We start from the raw sequence: 24,696 nt of genomic DNA on the forward strand, positions 1-24,696 counted from the left end.
GCTCATCAGCTACAGATGCAACAGGAACCAATCAGCTTCTGCCGTGTAGTTTGTAGTGTTGCGTTAAGGACCCATCAGCCTGCGCCATTTGGAGCTTCATGACGAACTTGGTATTTATATGACTGTGCTTTTGTCACTGCAGTGCTGTCATCGAGCACACCAATCAGGTCATCTTCCTCGAGGACGATGATATTGCGGCAGTGAGTGATGGCCGTCTCTCCATTCATCGGATCAAGCGCACCGCGGGAGACCATCCGGCCCGTGCCATCCAGACCCTTCAGATGGAACTGCAGCAGATCATGAAGGGTAAGGACAGATGCAGGATGTACACTACATTGGCAAGAGCTAGGGTTGTGCCGATAGACGATAGTATCGTGTATCGACGATAGACAGAGATATCGCCGATGGCAGATGCCTTTGACGATATCAATACGATAATTGGCTCGTTTTCCCATTAATGTATTAAATCATTATTATTATTATTATTATTATTATTAAGAAGCTAGTATAGTTATTAAATTAATTAGGAACTACAATTATATTTGCCTTGCCTAAATTCATAACGGCATCACCACACCACATAACCACACTTGCGACATCACCGACGCGCGCGTATGAGGACTCCTCAAAGAAAATGTTTTTAAAACAGACTAAAAAAACTACACCCCAAAACGAAATTTAATTGCAAGGTGATCCATTCACAAATTGTCAAGAGTGCTTGTTTTAACAGACGCATTCTTATACAGAGCCTAGATGAAGACGCGGCATCGCTGTTCGTCAGTATTTTGTTTCCATAGCACATTAACAAAATATTTAATGACACTAATAACACTAAAAACAATACAATTACAAAATATTAATTATAATAATAATATCAATAAAATTACATAGGCCGCCCGCCTAGGCCTAATAAAATTCTTTAGTTCACGAAGCATCTGTGAAACTCTGCCATCTGTGAAAATCACAAGAAACTTCAAACTTGTTTAACAAGAAATATTCTTCTAATTTTTTCACTGTCAATAATGTAAGTCCACAAGAGAAATGTTAAGCCAGTAAATTAAGATAGTTGCTGTAGCCTACCGTTATATCCACCGTGTCTCTGAGAGAACGCGCCGTTAATGCAGCGAAAGCGCAGTGCGTTTCTGCTTTCGTTTTCAGGGAATGAGCACGTTTACATGCACGTTATTAACTCGATTATGCTGAATAAACTGACAATGCATGTGGTCATGTAAACGGATTAACCCGTTTTCCTTTATCAGAGTCAAGTCATAAGTTTAAGTATAACCGATCGACTTTTAGATTTTTGCCTCTGATTTCTCCCGGCATTTAAAACACATTAACCCGCGTTATTTGGGCTTATTGAAGTGCGGTGCGCATAAGTGAAGTGCATCCAGACAGAGAGAGCACTGGTAGGAGGACATATCGCAGACTCCGACTCTTTCTTGACCCAATAAATTAAAACATGTTCTCATAGAAGTAGAAGTAGCCTACAGTCAAAATGCTGCATCTGTAATGGCATGAGAGGATAATGTGTGTCCGTAAATTTCCCGCTGACATGTTGGAATACTCAGAGTCAGATACAAGAATGATTAGGATCTTTTTTTACCTCACTACTATACCAGGAAATAACCTGATTTAGCCTATTAATAAACACTCCACCTTTGCTAGCAAAATAGAAAAAGATTCTCATTTAAAACGAAGTAATAAAACAAGCAAATTGATGAGTAAATAAGCAAGTTAATAATCAAATAAGTAAGCCCCGCCCCCCTCACGATAATATCGTGTATCGCCGATCTCACAGGCTGACGATAGGACGATATGAAAATGGAGCATATCGCCCAACCCTAGCAAGAGCTGATTGAAATCCCCAGTTCCAACCTGATTGACTGGCTCTTCCTCTTTACTGTTTATAGAATGAAATAAACATGAATGAGCATCAGAAGGCATGTTGAAAGACACCGTAGTACTTACGGAAATATATCATCACTCAGTCAGTGAACCGCGGAAAGACGTCAGTAAAACAGATTGTAAACAATGTTACAGTACATAACGTTACATTTACCTCAGAAAAGCCATTCAATGACCATTACTTGTTAGTCAATTAAATAAAAGAATTCTAGAGAGGAGCTTTATTGTTATAAAACCTGCCTGCAATTATAATGTTTGTACACAAATCAGTTGTTAACTTTAACCTTTAATATAGTTTTACAGGGTTCCCCTTATAGTTTACAGCATTAGTTGTGAGATTTTCTTTTCTCCTGAGAAAAATTTATGTACTATAAATTATATATTATCCAAATTGTATAATTTCTTTCAAGGGAAGCACTATAGATGTAACATTGTCATGTCTCTTTTCAGGAAAAAGGTTTTAATTATTAATAATTTAAATGGCATTAGTATAACTCACACATTTTGGACTACAAATAGCATGTGTGCATAGCCTATTTTTATATACATGATGAGCTTACTGAATAAAATAGTAGAAATTTTTTATATATATATATATATATATATATATATATATATATATATATATATATATATATATATATATATATATATATATATATATATATATATATATATATATATATATATATTAGAGGTGGGCATAGATTAATTGTTTTAATCTAGATTAATCTAGATTAATTTTGAAATTAATCTAGATTAATCTAGATTAAAATGGCTCATTTGAATTCTGCCGAAGGCATTCAGAATATGTGTGCTACCCAAATAATGACTATAAAAGTAGGCTAAGTCTTTGAGAACGGGTTTCTCAAGCCAGGTGGCGGATTAGACCAGGGGCTCATCTCCTGTTTCCAAAATGCATCACAAACTGCTTGAGAAAGCTGTTCTACTCATAGACTGTAAAAGGTTACTTCTGTACTGTTACCGTCCATAGGCAACATAGGCCTATGTTATTATCAACTACTATAGGCTATCAATTAGGGATGGGCGATATGGCCTAAAATCTATATTTTGATATACATTGCAGCCTTTTGCGATAACGATATACAGTATATTATAATAAAACCATTACAGAACAGGTTACACAGACCCTGCTAAACAACTGCTATTTTTTTTAAAGGGTATATGTAGTTTTGAGAACATATATTGTGCAAAACTGTAAGTATACAACATAATTTTGCAGATAAATAAAATTTAAGTACACTAGCTGCAGAGATCTTAAGTAGGTCTAATGTTTATTATAGCTTTGAGCTTATGAAACCCCAAATTTAAAGTTATAATATTGTCTAACTGATGTCTTTTCAGTTAAAAAGAAACACAACAACGATTCTTAAAATCGGGCGTAGACAGAGATTATGTGTTAACGTTACACCACTAAGATATATTGGATTGAGAATAATACGCGCGCGCTGGTATTCAGTGATATCAGTTTCAGTTTCGTTTTGAATTTGAGGTGGTAGAACGGATTAGTCATGTGTTAACTTAGTCGTGTTTTTAAACGGGCTTGTATTTGGAGAAATACATTTTTCTCCTTGATCTTTTGAAATTAGAGTTCAGTGTGCTAATATGAAACATTTTAAGTAACTTTCAAAACTTTTCCACCTCATTTTGAAAGGATCATCTACTGACACTAAATAAAATAATAATAATGTTTTTGCAGTTTAAAGTTTTGAAGTTAAATTAACTAACACAAAAGCATAAAACAGTTAGGACAACAAAAGATACATTAACTCGTACCAGAGAAAACAGAAAACAAAAAAAACAAAAAAACATCTGGATTGCCTGAGTCAGCAAATATTTGCAAAATAATTATTGAAAATATATTGTAATTCATGTTTATAATATAAACGTGAATTACAATATTCATAATTGTTTTATAAATCCTCACCACAGGAGAAGAAAATAAAAAATAATTAAATGCATAAATAAATAGAGGGGAGGCTTACAGAATATATCATTGTTAAACTTCCAAAAGTCTCAGGAGAGATCCCCATGTGGTTTCAAATCTTTTTTGTGAGCAGAGCTCACCAAAATATAACTGTTCCATTTGAATAATATACAGCGTCTCATTTAACCATCTCCAGAAACAAGGCTTGTGAATTTTTCCAATTAAGGAGTATTACTTTTTTGGCTGCAATTAAGCCTACCATTAGAGCATGCTGAAGAGTATGAGGGATAGTATCCATTACATCAGAAAAGCCAATATCCAATAGCCAGATTGTGGTCAGGTTGAATGTTAATTATGTATGCGCTTGAAAACAATTAAAAGATGTTAGACCAGAAATCATGCAAATTAGGGCAAAACCAAAATAAATGTGCCAATGTCCTCTCCGCCATCTTGCTTTTAATTTGTGAAAAAGACGCAAATTGATCATCTATAGAGATCTCCTATACAGCATAAATCTTTGCCAGAAAGTGAGAGCTCTGGCATTTGCTGCCCAATAATAATGCTTAAAAATAGGAAGGCCGAGGCCTCCACAATCAGTAGGTTTTTGCAAGTGAGCTTTTGCTATGCGAGGTGTTTTATAGTTCCGTACAAATGACAGAATAACTGAATCAAGTTGTTTAAAAAGGGTTGCCGGCAAATAAATAAGAAGATTTTGAAAGAGATATAGAAACTTAGGGAGTGTAACCATCTTTATCACATTCACACGGCCAATTAGTGATAGAGGAACCAGTTTCCAGCTTTCAATGCTTAATTTGAGTTTGTTAATGTCTAAAAAATTATTTAAACAAATATTTAAAGTTCTTTGGAATTTTCTGGCCAAGATATGTAAATTGATCCTCCACTATTTTAAATGGTGTACTGTTCAAAAAGGTATCACTTAAGTTATTTGTTAGGGGCGTAAATTCACTTTTACTCCAATTTATTGAATATCCTGAAAGTTTACTAAATGTGTCAATGTAATCTAAAATTTTAGGGACAGCGACCACAGGATCAGTAACACACAGTAAAAGATCATCTGCATATACATTTATCAGACTTTCAGCATTGCCCAATGAAATACCATGAATATGTGGATGAGTTCTGATTCCTACAGCTAATGGCTCAAGTGCAATGTTGAAAAGAAGAGGTGATAAAGGATCACCTTTCATACACCCCGGTGCATTTAAAAAAAGCTGGATCTAATACCATTGGTCAAAATTGATGAGGATGAGGTTCTAGTCGATAAATCTGTCCCCGAATCCAAATTCTTTTAATGCCTCAAACATAATGGCCATTCAATCTGATCGAAGGCCTTTTGGGCATCTAGTGAAATAATAGCTGCAGAATTGTTGGCTAACTGACGGTCTGCGTATAAAATATTAAGAAGTAGGCGGACTTTACAGAATGAAAACCTTCCTGGAATTAACCTAGTCTGGCCAGGATGGATAATCGTTGAGATGTGTTGTGCTAACCTGGAAGCCAGTATTTTAGTCCAAACTTTTTTAACAAAATGTAAGAGTGCAGTGGGTCTATAATAGCTATAATAGCTGGATCGGTCTCAGGTTTTCCTTTTTTTTTTTTTTTTTTTTTTTTTTTTTTTTTAAACGACAAATATTTGCATCATATAAATAATCAGGAAGTTTCTTCCTTTGGATTGAATCCTGTAGCATTCTTAGCATATAAGGAGCCAGCCTCTTACTAAAACCTTAAAAAAAAAAAAATTCACAGCCAAACCTGTCCGTGCCTGCAGCTTTCTCATATGGAAAAGCATGAATTGCCTCTAATAAATTTTCAATTGAGGGTTCAGATTCATTCATTAGACTTTATTGTCCACCTTAGTGGAAATTTGACTCAATGACTCAAATGATATGATATGGCCTCGCATAACAACCTTAAACGTATCCCACAAAATCTAACCTGAAACCTCTCCATTTTCGTTAGTTGCAAAAAACTCATCTATATATATATATATATATATATATATATTAGAGGTGGGCATAGATTAATTGTTTTAATCTAGATTAATCTAGATTAATTTTGAAATTAATCTAGATTAATCTAGATTAAAATGGCTCATTTGAATTCTGCCGAAGGCATTCAGAATATGTGTGCTACCCAAATAATGACTATAAAAGTAGGCTAAGTCTTTGAGAACGGGTTTCTCAAGCCAGGTGGCGGATTAGACCAGGGGCTCATCTCCTGTTTCCAAAATGCATCACAAACTGCTTGAGAAAGCTGTTCTACTCATAGACTGTAAAAGGTTACTTCTGTACTGTTACCGTCCGTAGGCAACATAGGCCTATGTTATTATCAACTACTATAGGCTATCAATTAGGGATGGGCGATATGGCCTAAAATCTATATTTTGATATACATTGCAGCCTTTTGCGATAACGATATACAGTATATTATAATAAAACCATTACAGAACAGGTTACACAGACCCTGCTAAACAACTGCTATTTTTTTTAAAGGGTATATGTAGTTTTGAGAACATATATTGTGCAAAACTGTAAGTATACAACATAATTTTGCAGATAAATAAAATTTAAGTACACTAGCTGCAGAGATTTTAAGTAGGTCTAATGTTTATTATAGCTTTGAGCTTATGAAACCCCAAATTTAAAGTTATAATATTGTCTAACTGATGTCTTTTCAGTTAAAAAGAAACACAACAACGATTCTTAAAATCGGGCGTAGACAGAGATTATGTGTTAACGTTACACCACTAAGATATATTGGAATGAGAATAATACGCGCGCGCTGGTATTCAGTGATATCAGTTTCAGTTTCGTTTTGAATTTGAGGTGGTAGAACGGATTAGTCGTGTGTTAACTTACCGAACCGTTACCCCACACACTCGGATAGTTTGCTGCTGTTTGTCGGACGGCTTAAATCCGAACCAAGTCCAAATAATGGACGTTGCAGCTTTCAGTTTCAGCCGTGTTTACTTAAGATGACGACGAATATGCGTTGCAGCCGGGTTTACCTCGCGGCCGCGGGTAGATTGCGTCATCATAGCTTGTGTAGTAGAGCCATCTCCCAACCCAACTTGGGGAATAGATTAACGGCGATATTTTTTTTATCGCGCGATAAGAGTCTCGCGTTAACGCCGATAACGGCCCACCACTAATATATATATATATATATATATATATATATATATATATATATATATATATATATATATATATATATATATATATATATATATATATATATAATGGAATCAAAACATTAAAATGAAACACAGAAAACAGAATTTGGGAAAAACTAAACCGTCATAGATGAATCTTTTAATTTATTTACAATTTAATATTATTTGATAAGATCAAATGCATCTTAGAAATGTCTAAGAATGGGTCATTCATGTCTTGTGCACTTGTATTAATATATAAGTTTTGATTTGAAGTCAGCATGAAACGAAAGTTGTAATAGTATTTTCTTCCCTATTGTTACATATATCTGAGTGAAACAGCTTCTTGAAAAATAAAGTGTCTTTAAGAGACATATAATATATCATATATTAAATATAAAACATACAATACACCTTCGCAACCAAGACTTGTTCAGGACGTTTTATGGTGGTTATTCTTTATTTGAGACCTTTCTTGTTATTACTATCATTTATAACATCTGACCTGCATCGAACTGCATGTTTCATAAAGCTGTCATTAGAAAAATGGTGAAAACACAACAAAAGGTTGTGGTTGTGTACAGCTGAGTTCCTCTTTAGATGTCTCCGTCCAGGTAATTCCTGTCAGGGAAGAGTTTCGACATTGCAGTTGAGCATTCTGACTGACTGAGGTCTGAGATGGAGACTACATAGCAGTCCATATAGCACTGTTGATCATGTGGAGCTGCCCTGTATTAGAGAACAAATGTGCAACTTGCTCTCTGGCCACCAGAGGGCAGTACATCGCTTCAGATGTGCACTGCTATGTATTTCTCCTCCTTTTTTGCTCCTCCTCCTCCTCCTCCATCCACTCCTTCCCCCCTTTCTCCTCACCCCCTACATTTCATCTGGCCTATTGTGAAATAACCCAATTCTCATGACCTAAATTCGGGGTATAGCATTCCCTCAGTTGTTTTCGCATTCCTGCTGTGTTCCTCAATGATTATGTGAGAAAATAATTAATTGAGAGTTTGTAATTGAGCAGAACATTAAGGGCTTTGTTTTTGACTGGTGTCAGTGGCTAAAATCTCTTAATCCTGTCAAAGAGACTGTCTGTAATCGGCAATTTATGATAATAGTTTTTCAGTCGTGGCTTACAACGCCTCCTGGATGCCATTTGAGACGAGAACAGTTCCAGATGATATTTCCTCAAAAATATGACAATTCACTCAACACAACCGAATAAACTCCTTTTCATGCTCCAGCACAGTATTCTAAGATATTCTAATGTAGTTTACCACTTGTTAACATCTCTCTGGTTCTTCTTTTAAAACAGGAAACTTCAGTTCCTTCATGCAGAAGGAGATCTTTGAGCAGCCAGAGTCAGTGGTCAACACCATGAGAGGAAGAGTTAACTTTGAGAACAACACAGGTGAGCCCAGCTGTGCTCAGATCAGTGAATCACTTCCAGACCAGATATGGGTAAAGTTTCTAGGGAATTCACAGTTCCTTAGAAACAACTACATTGATTTAACAGGAATGATTTCCAAACATTTCCAAACAAATCATTCCAAAGGAATGATTTCCCAACATTTAACAATGACACTAATGTTTTTTTTTTTACACTTGCAGTAAAATGCATTATTGTCCATAAAACTGGATTCATGAGCAATGTACGGAAGCCCTCAACCGCAACATGTGTACATTTAAAATAATAATAAGAATAATAATCTGTAAAAAAATGTTTTTCTAGAATTTTGAGATTAAAGTCGAAATATTCCGAGAATACAGTCTTCAGTAGAAGTTCTTATTTATTCATATTTTTTTTGTAAAGAAATGCGCTCGTGAAGTCAAACTGCTAAATATAATAGTAGCTTTTTACTTTTATCTGAGCTATCAACAAAAGGAATTTCTACAGGTGCTAATCTACCAACATGGCATTACCATTTGTCTTAGGACACCTATGAACGAGCACAAAGACTCCGCCGGAGTAGGCACCACAATCCTGGTCCAAACTTTATGTGGCACGTTGACTCAAAGCCTATGTGTCTTCGTGCTCGTCTATAGGCAATCGCCATCTGGGTTGAGAACACTTAACAGTAACCGCACTGTCTCCCTCTCCACCGTAAATCCTTTCTGGACACATTTTAAGTGCCTCATTCTGTATCCAATCATTTGGTTGGATCCCGTGATTTCACACGTACACACACACAAAAACAAACAAACAAACTTCTACGGAAGACTTCTCGTAATTTTTACTTTATTCTCTAAATATTTAGACTTTATTCTCGTAATATTTAGACTTAAATTTTTTTTCTTTTCGTTGCGGTTCTGGGCTTCCGTAGCAATGTGTCAGATTTCAGTAGAATGATTAGTAGCAAATTTACTGGAAATAGCTGATTTGTCCTGGATTTTCTACTTGTTATGCCAGATTTTCTTAACGTGTGTTTGTGTGTGTGCGCAGTGACCTTGGGAGGGCTGAAAGATCACATTAAAGAGATCCAGAGATGTCGAAGGCTCATTTTGATCGCCTGTGGGACCAGTTATCATGCTGGAGTTGCAGTATGTACAGCACCAAACAAATAAACACAAGCTCACTTCACACCTGACATTATTTTGGGTTTTCCAGCAAATGGATCACACACTGAAGACACAGTGTGACGCCACATTCGGAGCTATTCAGGGACAGATTCTAACAACATTGAGTTGTACATGCTAATTCATTCATGAAAACATTTGATTTTAAAACTTTCATTTAGTGAGCAACCAATATATATCGCCAATGGCTGGAATGTCAATATAATATAAATGATTTCTTAATTATCAGCTGATAAGTTTTTCTGTTTCCCCGATAATTTGCATAATGATTGATAGTGGCGGGACTTTTAACATGATCACGCAGAGAACATCACCTTTTCTCCATCTTTATTAGATTTCTTTGTTTAACAGTACTTGCTAAGAAATTATTTGTCCAAATTGTTAAACAAAGAAAGTAAATGTATGAAAAGTATTATAGATTTTGCCTTTCTCTGTGTGTGAGTTTTCCATATTTGCTGAATCTTCACAGACAGCTTCTAAGTAGGAAAACGCAATAGACTATTTCTTATTTATTGTCTGTCAAATGAAAGAAATAATTTTGAAATATTTGAATCCGATCACATTGGAGACTTGGAGTCCGAGGTGACAATGCAATCCAGCTGAAGACTGTCCGGATATGAAATGCATGTTAATGTCTGGTGTGAAGGGCCCACAGAGACATGTAAAAGTTCAAGTTCAGCTTTTAAACGGGCTTGTATTTGGAGAAATACATTTTTCTCCTTGATCTTTTGAAATTAGAGTTCAGTGTGCTAATATGAAACATTTTAAGTAACTTTCAAAACTTTTCCACCTCATTTTGAAAGGATCATCTACTGACACTAAATAAAATAATAATAATGTTTTTGCAGTTTAAAGTTTTGAAGTTAAATTAACTAACAAAAAAGCATAAAACAGTTAGGACAACAAAAGATACATTAACACTTACCAGAGAAAACAGAAAACAAAAAACAAAAAAACATCTGGATTGCCTGAGTCAGCAAATATATGCAAAATAATTATTGAAAATATATTGTAATTCATGTTTATAATATAAACGTGAATTACAATATTCATAATTGTTTTATAAATCCTCACCACAGGAGAAGAAAATAAAAAATAATTAAATACATAAATAAATAGATGGGAGGCTTACAGAATATATCATTGTTAAACTTCCAAAAGTCTCAGGAGAGATCCCCATGTGGTTTCAAATCTTTTTTGTGAGCAGAGCTCACCAAAATATAACTGTTCCATTTGAATAATATACAGCGTCTCATTTAACCATCTCCAGAAACAAGGGGCTTGTGAATTTTTCCAATTAAGGAGTATTACTTTTTTGGCTGCAATTAAGCCTACCATTAGAGCATGCTGAAGAGTATGAGGGATAGTATCCATTACATCAGAAAAGCCAATATCCAATAGCCAGATTGTGGTCAGGTTGAATGTTAATTATGTATGCGCTTGAAAACAATTAAAAGATGTTAGACCAGAAATCATGCAAATTAGGGCAAAACCAAAATAAATGTGCCAATGTCCTCTCCGCCATCTTGCTTTTAATTTGTGAAAAAGACGCAAATTGATCATCTATAGAGATCTCCTATACAGCATAAATCTTTGCCAGAAAGTGAGAGCTCTGGCATTTGCTGCCCAATAATAATGCTTAAAAATAGGAAGGCCGAGGCCTCCACAATCAGTAGGTTTTTGCAAGTGGGCTTTTGCTATGCGAGGTGTTTTATAGTTCCGTACAAATGACAGAATAACTGAATCAAGTTGTTTAAAAAAGGTTGCCGGCAAATAAATAAGAAGATTTTGAAAGAGATATAGAAACTTAGGGAGTGTAACCATCTTTATCACATTCACACGGCCAATTAGTGATAGAGGAACCAGTTTCCAGCTTTCAATGCTTAATTTGAGTTTGTTAATGTCTAAAAAATTATTTAAACAAATATTTAAAGTTCTTTGGAATTTTCTGGCCAAGATATGTAAATTGATCCTCCACTATTTTAAATGGTGTACTGTTCAAAAAGGTATCACTTAAGTTATTTGTTAGGGGCGTAAATTCACTTTTACTCCAATTTATTGAATATCCTGAAAGTTTACTAAATGTGTCAATGTAATCTAAAATTTTAGGGACAGCGACCACAGGATCAGTAACACACAGTAAAAGATCATCTGCATATACATTTATCAGACTTTCAGCATTGCCCAATGAAATACCATGAATATGTGGATGAGTTCTGATTCCTACAGCTAATGGCTCAAGTGCAATGTTGAAAAGAAGAGGTGATAAAGGATCACCTTTCATACACCCCGGTGCATTTAAAAAAAGCTGGATCTAATACCATTGGTCAAAATTGATGAGGATGAGGTTCTAGTCGATAAATCTGTCCCCGAATCCAAATTCTTTTAATGCCTCAAACATAATGGCCATTCAATCTGATCGAAGGCCTTTTGGGCATCTAGTGAAATAATAGCTGCAGAATTGTTGGCTAACTGACGGTCTGCGTATAAAATATTAAGAAATAGGCGGACTTTACAGAATGAAAACCTTCCTGGAATTAACCTAGTCTGGCCAGGATGGATAATCGTTGAGATGTGTTGTGCTAACCTGGAAGCCAGTATTTTAGTCCAAACTTTTTTAACAAAATGTAAGAGTGCAGTGGGTCTATAATAGCTATAATAGCTGGATCGGTCTCAGGTTTTCCTTTTTTTTTTTTTTTTTTTTTTTTTTAAACGACACAAATATTTGCATCATATAAATAATCAGGAAGTTTCTTCCTTTGGATTGAATCCTGTAGCATTCTTAGCATATAAGGAGCCAGCCTCTTACTAAAACCTTAAAAAAAAAAAAATTCACAGCCAAACCTGTCCGTGCCTGCAGCTTTCTCATATGGAAAAGCATGAATTGCCTCTAATAAATTTTCAATTGAGAGTTCAGATTCATTCATTAGACTTTATTGTCCACCTTAGTGGAAATTTGACTCAATGACTCAAATGATATGATATGGCCTCGCATAACAACCTTAAACGTATCCCACAAAATCTAACCTGAAACCTCTCCATTTTCGTTAGTTGCAAAAAACTCATCTCTTTTTTTCCAGTTAAATAAGATATAAAAGTTGAACCTTTGATTAACATTGGGTTGAAACGCCAACAGTAATTTTTATTTGGAAAAATTCTTTCAAGTTGAAATGTAACTGGGCTATGATCAGATATTAATATATTATGATATTTAGTATTACAAACCAATTCAGACGTTACCAAAAAGTAATCAATTCTAGTGTATGATTTGTGAACATGAGAATAAAATTAATAATCTCTATCTGTCGGATGCTGCAGCCTCCAAATATCAACCATATTTCTAGATTTGATTAAGTTATGAAGTGTTTTTATGGAGGTAATTGTAGGTGGTGGTTTTGGGGAAAGTCTATCCATATAGGGATCTAAGTAACAGTTGAAATCACCACCTGCTATTACATTTGAAGAGTTTGCATCTGGAATTACATTAAAGATTTTGCGAAAAAATTCCGAGTCATCAAAATTGGGGCCATAAATATTAAGCAAAGTTATGGGGAGAGAATTGATATGCCCAGATACCATTATATATCTAGCCTGAGGATCAGCAACCATGGATGAAAATCGAAAATGAACATTACGGAAAATAATAGCTACACCTTTAGCTTTGGCATTGAATGGGGCCTGGTAAACCTGAGATATCCAGTTGTTCCTGAGAGTCTGCATTGATGAGTCACTAAACTCTACAGAACTCTTCAGGACTTAGAACAAAGTCACCCCCCCCCCCACACACACACATCTGGCTTCCCCGAAAAGAAGCACTTGGTCCCTTTTTCAAACGAGAACACCACTCACATGTAAGTAGTAAGAGGATCCATCTCCAGTCACTTCGATTCCGCTCAACTCCACTTCCAAGTAATAAAAATTTCAAGTTCTAGAACAATTAACAGTAGCGCCGTACATGTATATGCATTTTGTAAACACTCTTAATAACACTCGCAGCCTCTGCAGGGTCAGTGAAGGTCTTGAACTGTCTGTTGTGCTGAACACGGAGGTGCGCAGGAAAGCGGAGACTGTGTGCCACCTTTAATTCTCTCATCTCACGCATCACATCACTGAACGCTCTTCGCTGTTCCATCACTTCTGCAGTATAGTCTGGAAAGATACACCTTGTGTCCGTTGTAGTCCAGGGTGCGATCTCGGCGAAGTCGAAGGATTAATTCTTTTTCTTGAAAGAAATGCACTCGTACAATGATGATGCGGGGTCTCTCCCCATCTGACGGCCTTGGCACGGTGAGCACGGTCAATGACCAGCGGTACCTGAAAGTGAGTCTCGCCCAGTAGTTTTGGGATCAACGCTGCAACAAACTCAGTTGATCTCCCTTTCTCCTCTCCCTCGGGGATACCAATTATTTGTATATTGTTGCGTTGCGATCGTCCTTCTAAGTCATTAGCCGCGTTTCCATTAAAGATTCGTGCAAAACTTTAGCGTTTTTTTTTTTTTTTTTTTTTTTTAATATCGATAAAAAACGATTGAGAAATGACGGCGTTTCCATTAACCGATGTTATGCGACTAAAACATAATTTTTTTTGTCTCGCTATAAGTCATTCCAAAAATCATGGCAACGGATGTTGGTAAGTTTATATATATCACAGCCACGTACCGCACTAGACATTATTATTATTAATGGAGCGTGTTATTCAAGCATTAATGGCAAGGAAAGACCCTTATACTGTGTCTGTGAGCAGCACATATGAAGTGTTTCTGGGTTTTTCTCACTCATTTCTGCTCGAGGTCTTGATTGTGGCATTTCTTGAGGTTTAGAATCCAGTATTCCTGTCATTCTTTTGTCTTTTATGAATTCAATAAAGAACTCCGTCTCGTATTCTGTCCAAACACACCGCGCCTTCTAAGTCAGGTGACCTGTAAATGCGCAAAAACTGTTTCCATTGCAGTTTCGCGAAATATTTCTTTTTCGAATTGCCTGAAAAACCACCTCCATTGAGCGTATTTTCAATTCGCAATTTCAATTTGCGCAATTTGAAGGGTAATGGAAACGCGGCTATTGACCTTCGCTTGAAGAGCTTTATTCTTCTTCTGCAAATCTGACAAAGCCGTTTCGAGAGAGGGGCCCTAGTGACCCTCGACAGTCTCCACTCTCTCTGCAAATTCCCGTACCGAATTCTGTAGAGATCGAAAGTCTTCCTCAAACTTGTCGAATCTTTCATTTATGGTTGCAAGAATCTTGTTTGATATCTTTTCCCTCATCAGTGGCATATCGTCGGTAGAATCATGACTATCGGCGAGATTTGTTCAGTCATAGCTAACGTTAGCCGTTGGTTGAGGGCCAGAACTTTTCAAGGCTTTTGCTGGTTTTAAAAGCATTTTCGCATATCCAGGTGTAGACCATGTGAGAGACACAAGCTATGTAGAAGTTCACAATACACTTACACAAAATAAAATATTAAGACGGCACCTAATTTCACCAATTTAAAAACTTGGAGCTTGATGAAACGCGTCTACTCCATGCGCAACTCAGTAGCGCCCCCACTGCAAAAACATTATAATGATATGTTAATAGCTGCTATGAAAAGATGGGGAAGCGCAGAATATTTGACCTGCTTTTACTCATTTTACATGCAAAGAGGGAATTTACAAAAAAAATCTCATTTGCCTTTGTTTGAATTTTTGTGGGAGAAATCCAGTAATTTCAATAGAAATCAACATGATGTGGAATTTTGCATGAGGGCTATTGATTTCACAACTCAGATTTTGCGATTGGTTCAAGTTGGTTACTCAGATTCACTGTGTTGACCAAAAGGCTTGAAAGTGATTTCATACACTACTACATTGATTACAAACAATAATCCCTTTTTGCGTGCAAAATTTCACCAAAAAGAATGGAAATTATGAAAAAAAAAAAAACTTTAGCTGCAGAAAGGCCTGATTAAGTCATAAGTGGACTTCAGAGTAAAAACAATAAAATGATAAAAAAAAAAATTATAGGATATGACAAATAAAATGTCTTTATCACTTGATCACATTTATTGTCATTTTATTGTCATGCCTGATTAGGACATAATAACTGGTTCCTGCTGGTTCTGTTTCCTGCTTAGACTCGTCAGGTACTGGAAGAACTGACTGAACTTCCTGTCATGGTGGAGCTAGCCAGTGATTTCCTGGACCGAAACACACCAGTCTTCCGAGATGATGTGTGCTTTTTCATCAGTCAGTCAGGTTAGCTCGTGTGTCTGTGTGTGAAGCTGTGTATTGTGTTTTGGGAAAAGGCAGGTTTCTGAACTCTGATGTGTGTGTGTTCAGGGGAGACTGCAGACAGTCTGTTGGCTCTGCGCTACTGTAAGGAGAGAGGCGCTCTGACGGTCGGCATCACCAACACTGTGGGCAGCTCCATCTCAAGGGAAACAGACTGTGGCGTTCACATCAACGCTGGCCCAGAAATTGGTGTGGCAAGCACCAAGGTGGGTTCTGCTTTTTTGTTTGTTTGTTTCTTAATTTATCAAATACTTTTTTTGTCGTCTGCCATTCAAAAAAAAAAAAAAAAAAAAGATTTTGGACTGTCAAATTAACATGTTTATTAAGTGCAATTAATTTGCACTAATTATACATAAAAAAAAAAAAAAAAAAAAATCTTTGAAACAATCTACATTGTTAAAAGCGCTATATGAATGAAGATGACTCTCTCTCTCTCTCTCTCTCTCTCTCTCTCTCTCTCTCTCTCTCTCTCTCTCTCTCTCTCTCTCTCTCTCTCTCTCTCTCTCTCTCTCTCTCTCTCTCTCTCTCTCTCTCTCTCTCTCTCTCTCTCTATATATATATATATAGGTATTTACTTTTGACCCTATGTGATTAATTGACAATAAATCAATCCTCATATTATTGCAATTAATTTTTATCAAAATTGTAACTAATTTACTTAGTAAATGTATAATCCAGTCATAAATAATGATAGTTCTGTTTTTAATCTGTGTACCATCTGATACCGGTACTAATGCTCAAGCAGCCCACGGGTGAATTTCCTGTTCTGTTCACAAGCATCTGAAAATACACACTTTTTCTTGTCATCTTAACTTTTAAGTTACAGAAATACTGTTTGAAAATGGTTTGAAATCTTCCATATGTCGCATGTAGGATTAAAACTTTTAACAGTTAACACTTGGGTATTTCAAGCCTTAATTAGGGATGTCAGACCCCCTACAAACCCCCTCATAATTCGTACCATTCTCCAACCTATTTCCACCAATTTGCTAGCATCCAATGCTCTGTACAACAGATTCTTTTAACCATTCACTTTGTATGACCAAGTGAACATCCCACATGGCAACCCTCATTATGTGCTTTAAATTGGCCTATTAACCGCAGCTATCCCATAGCCAGGGGGCCTTGTTCAAGAACCAATTATTTCAATATGGTGCAGTAGGGATGAGTAAAAAATATACATTACTCTTTTAATCGATTCTCATTTTTATGAATTGATATTGATTGTTAAATCTCAAGAATCGATCTTTTAGTCAATGCTGTTTTCAGATGATAAATGGATGGAACATTTTAGCGCGCCTCCCATCCAATAAATCCCAATAAGCTTTGGGCTTTGTTACTTTTGACTCTCTTAATGACTCTCTGTGGTCATTAACAATCCTATAGCACTTCTCTGGCCAAATTCCCTCCATTGGCTCTTGCCAATCATGGCCTCCTAATAATCCCCATCAATTGAATTGGCTCTATCACTCTCTCTCCTCTCCACCTGGAGCTGGTGTGTGATGAGCGCACTGGCGCCGTTGTATTGTGGCTGCCGTCGCAGCATCCAAGTGGATGCTGCACACTGGTGGTGGTTGAGGAGAGATTCCCTGATATGTTTGTAAAGCACTTTGGGTGTACAGTAGTACATATGAAAGCTCTATATAAATGCCTCATTCATTCACTGTTAATATGAAACAAAGTCTCAGATTTTATATTCTGTTCATTTTATTCAAACAATAAATACAGCATTGGCGCTCTTTAATGTGACGTCACGGATCACTTGAACTGATCTCTTCTGCTTCACTAGTTACAGCACGGAAAGATCAGAAGGCATGTTGAAAGATACAGTACAACTTACCGAAATCAGTGTTTTAACCGTGGAAACAGTCACGTTACATTTACCTCAGAAAAGCCATTCAATGACCATAAACTCGTTAGTCAGCTGGAAAAACACTACAGAGGAGCATTTTGTTGAATATATGCACCATTTCACATATTCTCTATATATATATATATATATTTTTTTTTTTTTTTACTGTTCTTCAATATTCAATGTATGTTTGAATAAATCAATCAAGTTTTTATGACAGCCTCCATTTAAATGTTTTTTATTAAACAAACCCGAATTGGAGTAGAAATAAAAACATATAAAAAAAACTTTAATTTTAACCTTCAATATTTTATTAATGTACTACCCTGTATAGTTTATAGCATTATTTGAGAGATTTTTTTTTCCCTAGAGGAAATTTCCAATGTTCTGTACCTGATATATATCCTGATATCCAAGTTAATCAAATCGAATTGTGAAATTTGTGTCAATACACAGCCCTATATTGCAGTAGTACTAGAGTAGACATGGGAGCTTGGTTATCCATTATTCTACGAAGTGAATAAATGAACATAAATTTCTAAGCTTTGATAATTAAGTCTTTTTTTGTTCATTTTTTCTTTCTTTTGTTATTAAATTTGCATTCAGTAGTTTGCTGCAAATTTAAATTATGTATATTTATGTATACAGGCTTCTATTTGTTGGACTGATAAGGGAATTTATTATTGTGTAGACCACTTTCTAAAACTCTCACTATTATAAGTGTAATTTAAACTTTTATTTATACCCAAGAGAAGAACAACCCTGGTTGGCCAAACTGCTGTACATAAAAGGAAATACAAAAATAAGAGCAAAAAACACACAAACAAGTTACAGAGAATTAAAAGCGCAAGAAAAAGGATGTCAAACCTGTGTCTCCAGTATGAGCACTACAGCTCAATAGATCTAGAGAATTTGTTTTAAGCGCTGTTCTATTGTTTCGGCCACTGCATACAAGTCAAATGAAGTCACAACAAATATGTGAAAAGAAAAAGCTGTTTTTGGAATCTTGAGTCTGGGGAGCAGCTGGATTTGGCTGGATAAGAGATATTAATATGGAGAGAAGAAATATGAATGCATATTAGACTGCACTCATCATACTCTTGCTGCTTCAGCCTTTCTCTACCCCTGCTTTCCTTCACCCTTCTTAAAAGGAAGATGATTGTAATTTTGTCATGCAAGAAAGACGAGAGCTCCAGTCGATTTATGATAGAGCTTCACATGGATGCCTGCAGGCTGAATTAGGTGATATAATTGCTCATATAAGTATCAGAGTAAAATAATGAGGGTGAGGAGCCAGGACATCTGGCAAAATCCTGCACTGGTATTTAGTTCTACTTTCTGTGCATGCCATTTTCACTGAGTTTAAATGATATGTTACAGACTCCCTCGATGTGCCCCCCACCCCACCCCCCATAAAAATGTATTTATAGGTATTATATTGGATTTATCTGTGGTTTAATTGTTTCTGTTTTCAAAAACAATTATAATGAGGTTGTGATTTAAGAAACTCCCAAAGGTTGTTAATGACCAGGTGTTACATAGTTGTAAAAGTACCCCTTCTTACCATAAAAATTTATTTATAGGTATTATATTGGATTTATAGTCACATAGCAGTGAATATATGCATAGATCATAACCGATTGTTCGTTAGGTTATATTAAAGTCAGTATGAAATCAAAATGGGCCCTTTTCACATTACTCCAAAGATGGTGTTTGCATAGTCAGCTGCAAAATCTTATTTAGTTCCATTCTGGCATTGATGCCCACTTTTGCAGATCCAAGATTACTGGTTATGTTAATGATAAACATGCAATCATGTTGTGATTAAGGTGAAAACCTGTTAATTGGGTTATTGCTACTTCCAAGAAGTGATCCATGATGAACCATCACCTCTGTCTCCTTGAGTGAGGTTCCTGGGGTTGTCTGTCCTGGTAAAAGGTTCATGATGCCAGTCTAAGGTGACAGGAAGTAAAATTACCTGAAGTCAGTTCCACCGGCCCTGGTCGTGTGGTGATAAATTAAGATTCTGTTGTGTTTTGTTACTGTATTTAATGTAATGTAATTTGACACTTAGGCACCTTTTCACCATGGGGATGAATGGTTCTAAGATCAGTAAGGAACGGTTCCAGTTATTATTTCCAATTAAGCAAAGTTCGGCACGGCACGATTACAAACCGTGACGTTACCACTCAGGATTGGTCACTTGTCTGTTGCCTGGCTACCAGTTTCTCTGTAGCTGGCCAAGTGCGCTATTTGAGTGAAGGTAACGCAATTTTATAAAAAAAAAAAAAAAAAATCTGATCATTCTCATCTTATATCATCTGTAAATCCTTGCTGTACCAGGGCAATGACTGACACATTTGTATTACATTCCAAAGAGCTCTTATATCAGCCCCACTGTGGAAGATGAAACCATATCCGATCGGCACAGAATGGAACGGTTTAATCAATGAGAACGGTTTGGCCGGATGGTGGAAAAGTGACTTTTGTTGCTCTGTAAAATGGTGGTCTCTTTCCTGTGGTGCATTGACATTGTAATAATTTCTCAAGAGTCTCAAATGAATTCCCTTCGGAGGGATTACAAAACACCATGATCATTCGGGAAGCTGTTTCCCAACTGGAACTCTCATCACAAAGAGAATGACACTCTGACTTTCACATCTATCCATCAATGAAAGTAGAAATCCATCCTTCTGTTCTTTTATCCTCCTACCATTTGGTTCCAGATTCATGTTTTTCCAGATCATGGGCATTAAGTGTAAGCACAGGACTTTAGTGGGTGTTTTTACAGAACACCCACCAAACACGCACAATCATGCTCTCTCAAGTCGAAAGTTATCTGGCCTTCTTTGCTTGTCTAAATTACTCTTAAACCACATTTTTAAAATGTCAGGACCTTTGAGAATTGTGGGATTGCTCCACAGATGCATGCCGTTGCTCTATCCACCCATGTCTACACAGCACCAGAGCAGTCCCTTAGGGCAACCTCTAAATACACACCCACAACTACTTTGGAGTGTTGCGCTCCTGGGTTTCCAGATTTCAGCTGTAATAATTGGGAAGTTTAAGTTTGGGGGAGAAGACAACTCTCTGCTGACTGAAAAATGGGAGTGTCTAGTACACGGCAGTTCTCTTTTCCTGACTCTTTTGACCTCATTTTCAAAACATCCTATATGTAATGTTGAGCTGCCGGTCAAACGTGTTTGCGCTTTCCAGTCATCTTTTTTCCAGGCAACAGATACCCTCCAAATGTTTTTTTCCACTTGCACCAAGAGGCACCATTTTGCAGCACAGCTTGCAGCCTGTAAGCTCATGCCTGGCCCGTCTTGTGAGCCACTGTATTTGATGTAGATGTGACATATTACTTGGTTTGCCTGATTTTGCTGTGATTGCAGTCCTCCCTCTTCCACAAGGCCACTTTTCTTCCAGAATATTCCTGCTGTGGCAAGCTTTGATTTCGTTCAAGACTCCATACTTAACATCAGTGTTCCCCTAAAAGTTTTTCTTTTCTTTGGAATGTCACCGTTTTCAAAGCCCCCACCCCCCAAACCAAGATTATTGGTGCTCTGCTTGTCCTTTTCTGCCTCTTCATATTCAGCTACTACTGAAATAAGTAGAACTTGAACTTTGCAATGGTATCCAACAGTATCAGTAATGGGCGGATTACTTCCTGCACTCCCATTGGTAGTCCTGCTTTACATTGCTGCTCATGTGCATAAAGTTGAAATCAATTTTTTTCATTGCCAAACGGTTGTCCTTTTTGGTGTCTGTTCGCTTTGTCACGGCAAATCACTGTCAGTGTCAACCCCTCTTTTAGGGTGTGTTCACATTTGGCAGCGATTGGTCTGTGCAGTTCATTTGAATAAGTGTGAACGTAGTCATCTGAACCCTGGTGTGCACCAAACAAGTGGACCTAGACCGCTGAACAGATGGGTCTTGGTCTGCTTTCAAACAAACTCTGGTTTGACTGAAATATGAACACAACACGGACCAATGACATGTAAACAAACTAAAAACAGGACATGATGTCACAAGATGCGACCATAAAAAGGACAGATCTTCGTTTGTGTCTGTGACTGAGGGATGATGGCTGCTGTTTTGACTACTTTACACATTTAATAAGCTCTTCACGAATTGTCAACTCCATCATATAACAACATATGCATGCACATACAGCGAGCGCATTTAGCTCTGCACATAGCATTGTAAAAGCAAGAATGTTTTTTTTTTTTTCGAGACAACTAGAGGAAACAAACTTTTACACTATGATTTGGTCCCAAATGGGGCTCTCGGCCTTTATAGTCAGCAATACTATGCTTTGGTGACTCAATGTTGCATAGATGCATGCAAGGTAGTGGACGTAAGTGCAAAGTAGAACTCTGTTACTTGACCTGAATCCACTGGGACCAAACAAAATGACTGGTTTTGAGTTTGTCTTTCTTTTTATGTGTAACTTTTCTTTTACAGGTTTGGGTTTGTTTAGTTTAAACAAAACTCGTAGAGGGTTTGGATTACTATGGATTGGGGTGCTGGTAAATTGGTTAAAGACAAAAAGGTTGTTGGTTTTATGAGTTCTAGCAACTTACCAAGATCAATCTGTCAACCCTAATTACCATCACACCTTTGACCAAGCTACTTAACTTCAGACTTAGAGCAGGTAGTGAACCTTCACAGACGAAAAGCATCTGCAAATAATAAGAGACACAGTAATGTCCATAGATCAGCTCTCATGTGTTAGTGATTTGTCAGGGTGGGTTTATTGTCCATGGCTCCTCCACCGTCACTGGAAATATCTTGCGTGAACTCACAGAACCTTAAGTGAGCCAGAGCATGTTGTCAGACGTCCTGAATGCTTTATAAATGTGCTTCATATTTGACTGAGAGTAGCTTTAATATGCTCTGAACGATGATGGCATTGCGCTGGATTACAGTTAGACATGTAATGTGACAACGTATGCATTGAGGAATGCCGTTAAAGTGATTTATAACCACAGAGGCTTTGGGATCACAGGCGCGTGTGAGAAATGGGGACAAGGAAACAAATAAGAAGCTGATAGAATGTTATTCACCGTTCCTTTCTCTTTTTCCTGGTCTTATTTGGCAAATCATTCAACCAAAACAAATATTTTTTTTGGTATTTTTTTATAACACCTCTTAGTGTCTTTGGCAACCCAATTTCTCTCGCTTTATCATTTGACCAGGTGCGCTGCGCTCGTTGTCTTTTGACTTCCGGTCTGTATTTTCACAGCGATTTTGCATGTTTATTAATGAACGGCTTGTTTTAAAATCTTCCCGGTCGACTGACTGATTTGTTAAGTCATCTGCTTTAAACATTACAGTCCTCATGATAACTTTCGTTAACTTTACATTAAGTAAATCCTCTTCAAAAGCTAATTACTTCTGGGCAGCAATGCCACTGAAATATACAGAGCGACCGCAAAAACGGAAGTTAAAAGACAATATTCTAAAGATGGCGGCGCCCTCGTTTCTCTGGCGCATAAGGTCTATATATCAAATATGCATATGCAAGCCACTATTCAAAATGTCTGAGAGTACATTTACGCAACAACAATGTACAGTACGTTTTTGGAAAGTTTCACGTACAGACGACAACTGTCCCCTTTCACACACATCTGCAAAAAATGACAAAAAACTGTGTATTATTTTAACTACTTTATGCAATACTAAAACATTCATTCAAAAGTGTTCGAATCAATATATAGGCAAAACGATATAAAGAAAAATCATGAGCTGGGAAATGTATAAACGTGTATACATTTCTCAAATGGTTATATATAGAATCTATGAGATTAAAAGGTTGTTGTTTTTTCTGTTTGAAAGAGAATGAAGTGAGAGTGGAAGTCTCATGTTGCTGATGTGTCTTTTGGCTGCTGCTGCATATGGTTGTTAGTTGCGTTTTGAGAGTTACACAGAAACTCTAATTCATAGTTTGCTTGTTTGGTGCGCAGTATTGTGGATTATTCAATAAATATAATAAATAATTTCATGTCTGATCTGTCTCCGGCACTGCAGGCCACTGTGGGTCAATACACAATGACAACCATATGTAACAATACAAACCAATTGCATGTTGAGCTCATATGAAGTCTGTTTTGTTCTGTTTGTTTTGTCTATTGCAGGCGTACACAAGTCAATTTGTGGCTCTCATCATGTTCGCCCTGTTGATGTGTGATGACAGAATCTCAGTGCAGCCGCGCAGACGAGAAATCATACAAGGCCTCAAAGTGCTGCCAGGTAAACTCAAATACAGCTGTGTGTGTGTGAATGTTTTAGTATTGTCTGGAATTCTGCAAGAATGGCTTCTAATGTGGTCCCAGTCATAATTCACAATATATGAATTCTAAACCTCTTTTTTTGTACACATGTGCTCTTTGTGTACATTTATGTTGGTGAGTTGCTGATGTCATAGAGCTGTGTGTTTAAGTGTGTGTGTTCACGGATTGGTGTGCAGGGAGGAGCAGATGGCCTCGGCCAGCTCTCTCAGTCATTGTTGGAAGTCTTTATTGGACCACAAGTGTCTGCTGGGGCGCCCCTCCCTCTCCTTTCTCCAGTTCTTTCGTTCTCCCTCTGTGCATTTTTCGTTCTGCTTCCAAGCCAGTGAGGTCGGGAATGTGTTGGCAGATCCCCCTGCACTCCAGCTTCCTATTCATGCTAAAAACTGCTGATTCTGTCATTAATGCTTGCATGTTTTGGTCACTGTATTTACAGCCCAAAACATTTGTATGCAAGTACATGACAGTTATATTCTGAAATGTGTACACATTGTATGTATTGTATTCTCAGTCTTGCCACAAGGGGTGCTGCAGCAGGTATTATATCTGTTGTTTCCTTTTAAGTTAAACTATTGTCGTGGTAGAGCAGCAGTTTGGAAAGATTCTTGCAAGTTAGTTAAACTGTGCACATGTTTATAGCTAGCATCCAGTTTTAAGCCACAAACAGTTAAAGGG

At 36.9% G+C, this 24,696-nt stretch overlaps 1 protein-coding gene across 1 annotated transcript in view; it reads left to right on the plus strand.

Moving 5' to 3' along the window:
- Window positions 1–24,696, plus strand: part of gfpt1 (glutamine--fructose-6-phosphate transaminase 1) — a 43,198-nt gene that overhangs the window by 12,754 nt on the left and 5,748 nt on the right. Inside the window, exons 10-15 of the mRNA XM_081349403.1 lie at window positions 143–306; window positions 8,347–8,442; window positions 9,475–9,572; window positions 15,720–15,840; window positions 15,925–16,082; window positions 23,869–23,983. Coding sequence (XP_081205529.1) covers window positions 143–306; window positions 8,347–8,442; window positions 9,475–9,572; window positions 15,720–15,840; window positions 15,925–16,082; window positions 23,869–23,983 — 752 coding nt within the window. The remainder of the gene's footprint in view (window positions 1–142; window positions 307–8,346; window positions 8,443–9,474; window positions 9,573–15,719; window positions 15,841–15,924; window positions 16,083–23,868; window positions 23,984–24,696) is intronic.

The sequence above is a fragment of the Scardinius erythrophthalmus genome (genome assembly GCF_964197995.2).
Source record: "Scardinius erythrophthalmus genome assembly, chromosome: 20".
Classification (NCBI taxonomy): Eukaryota; Metazoa; Chordata; class Actinopteri; order Cypriniformes; family Leuciscidae; genus Scardinius; species Scardinius erythrophthalmus.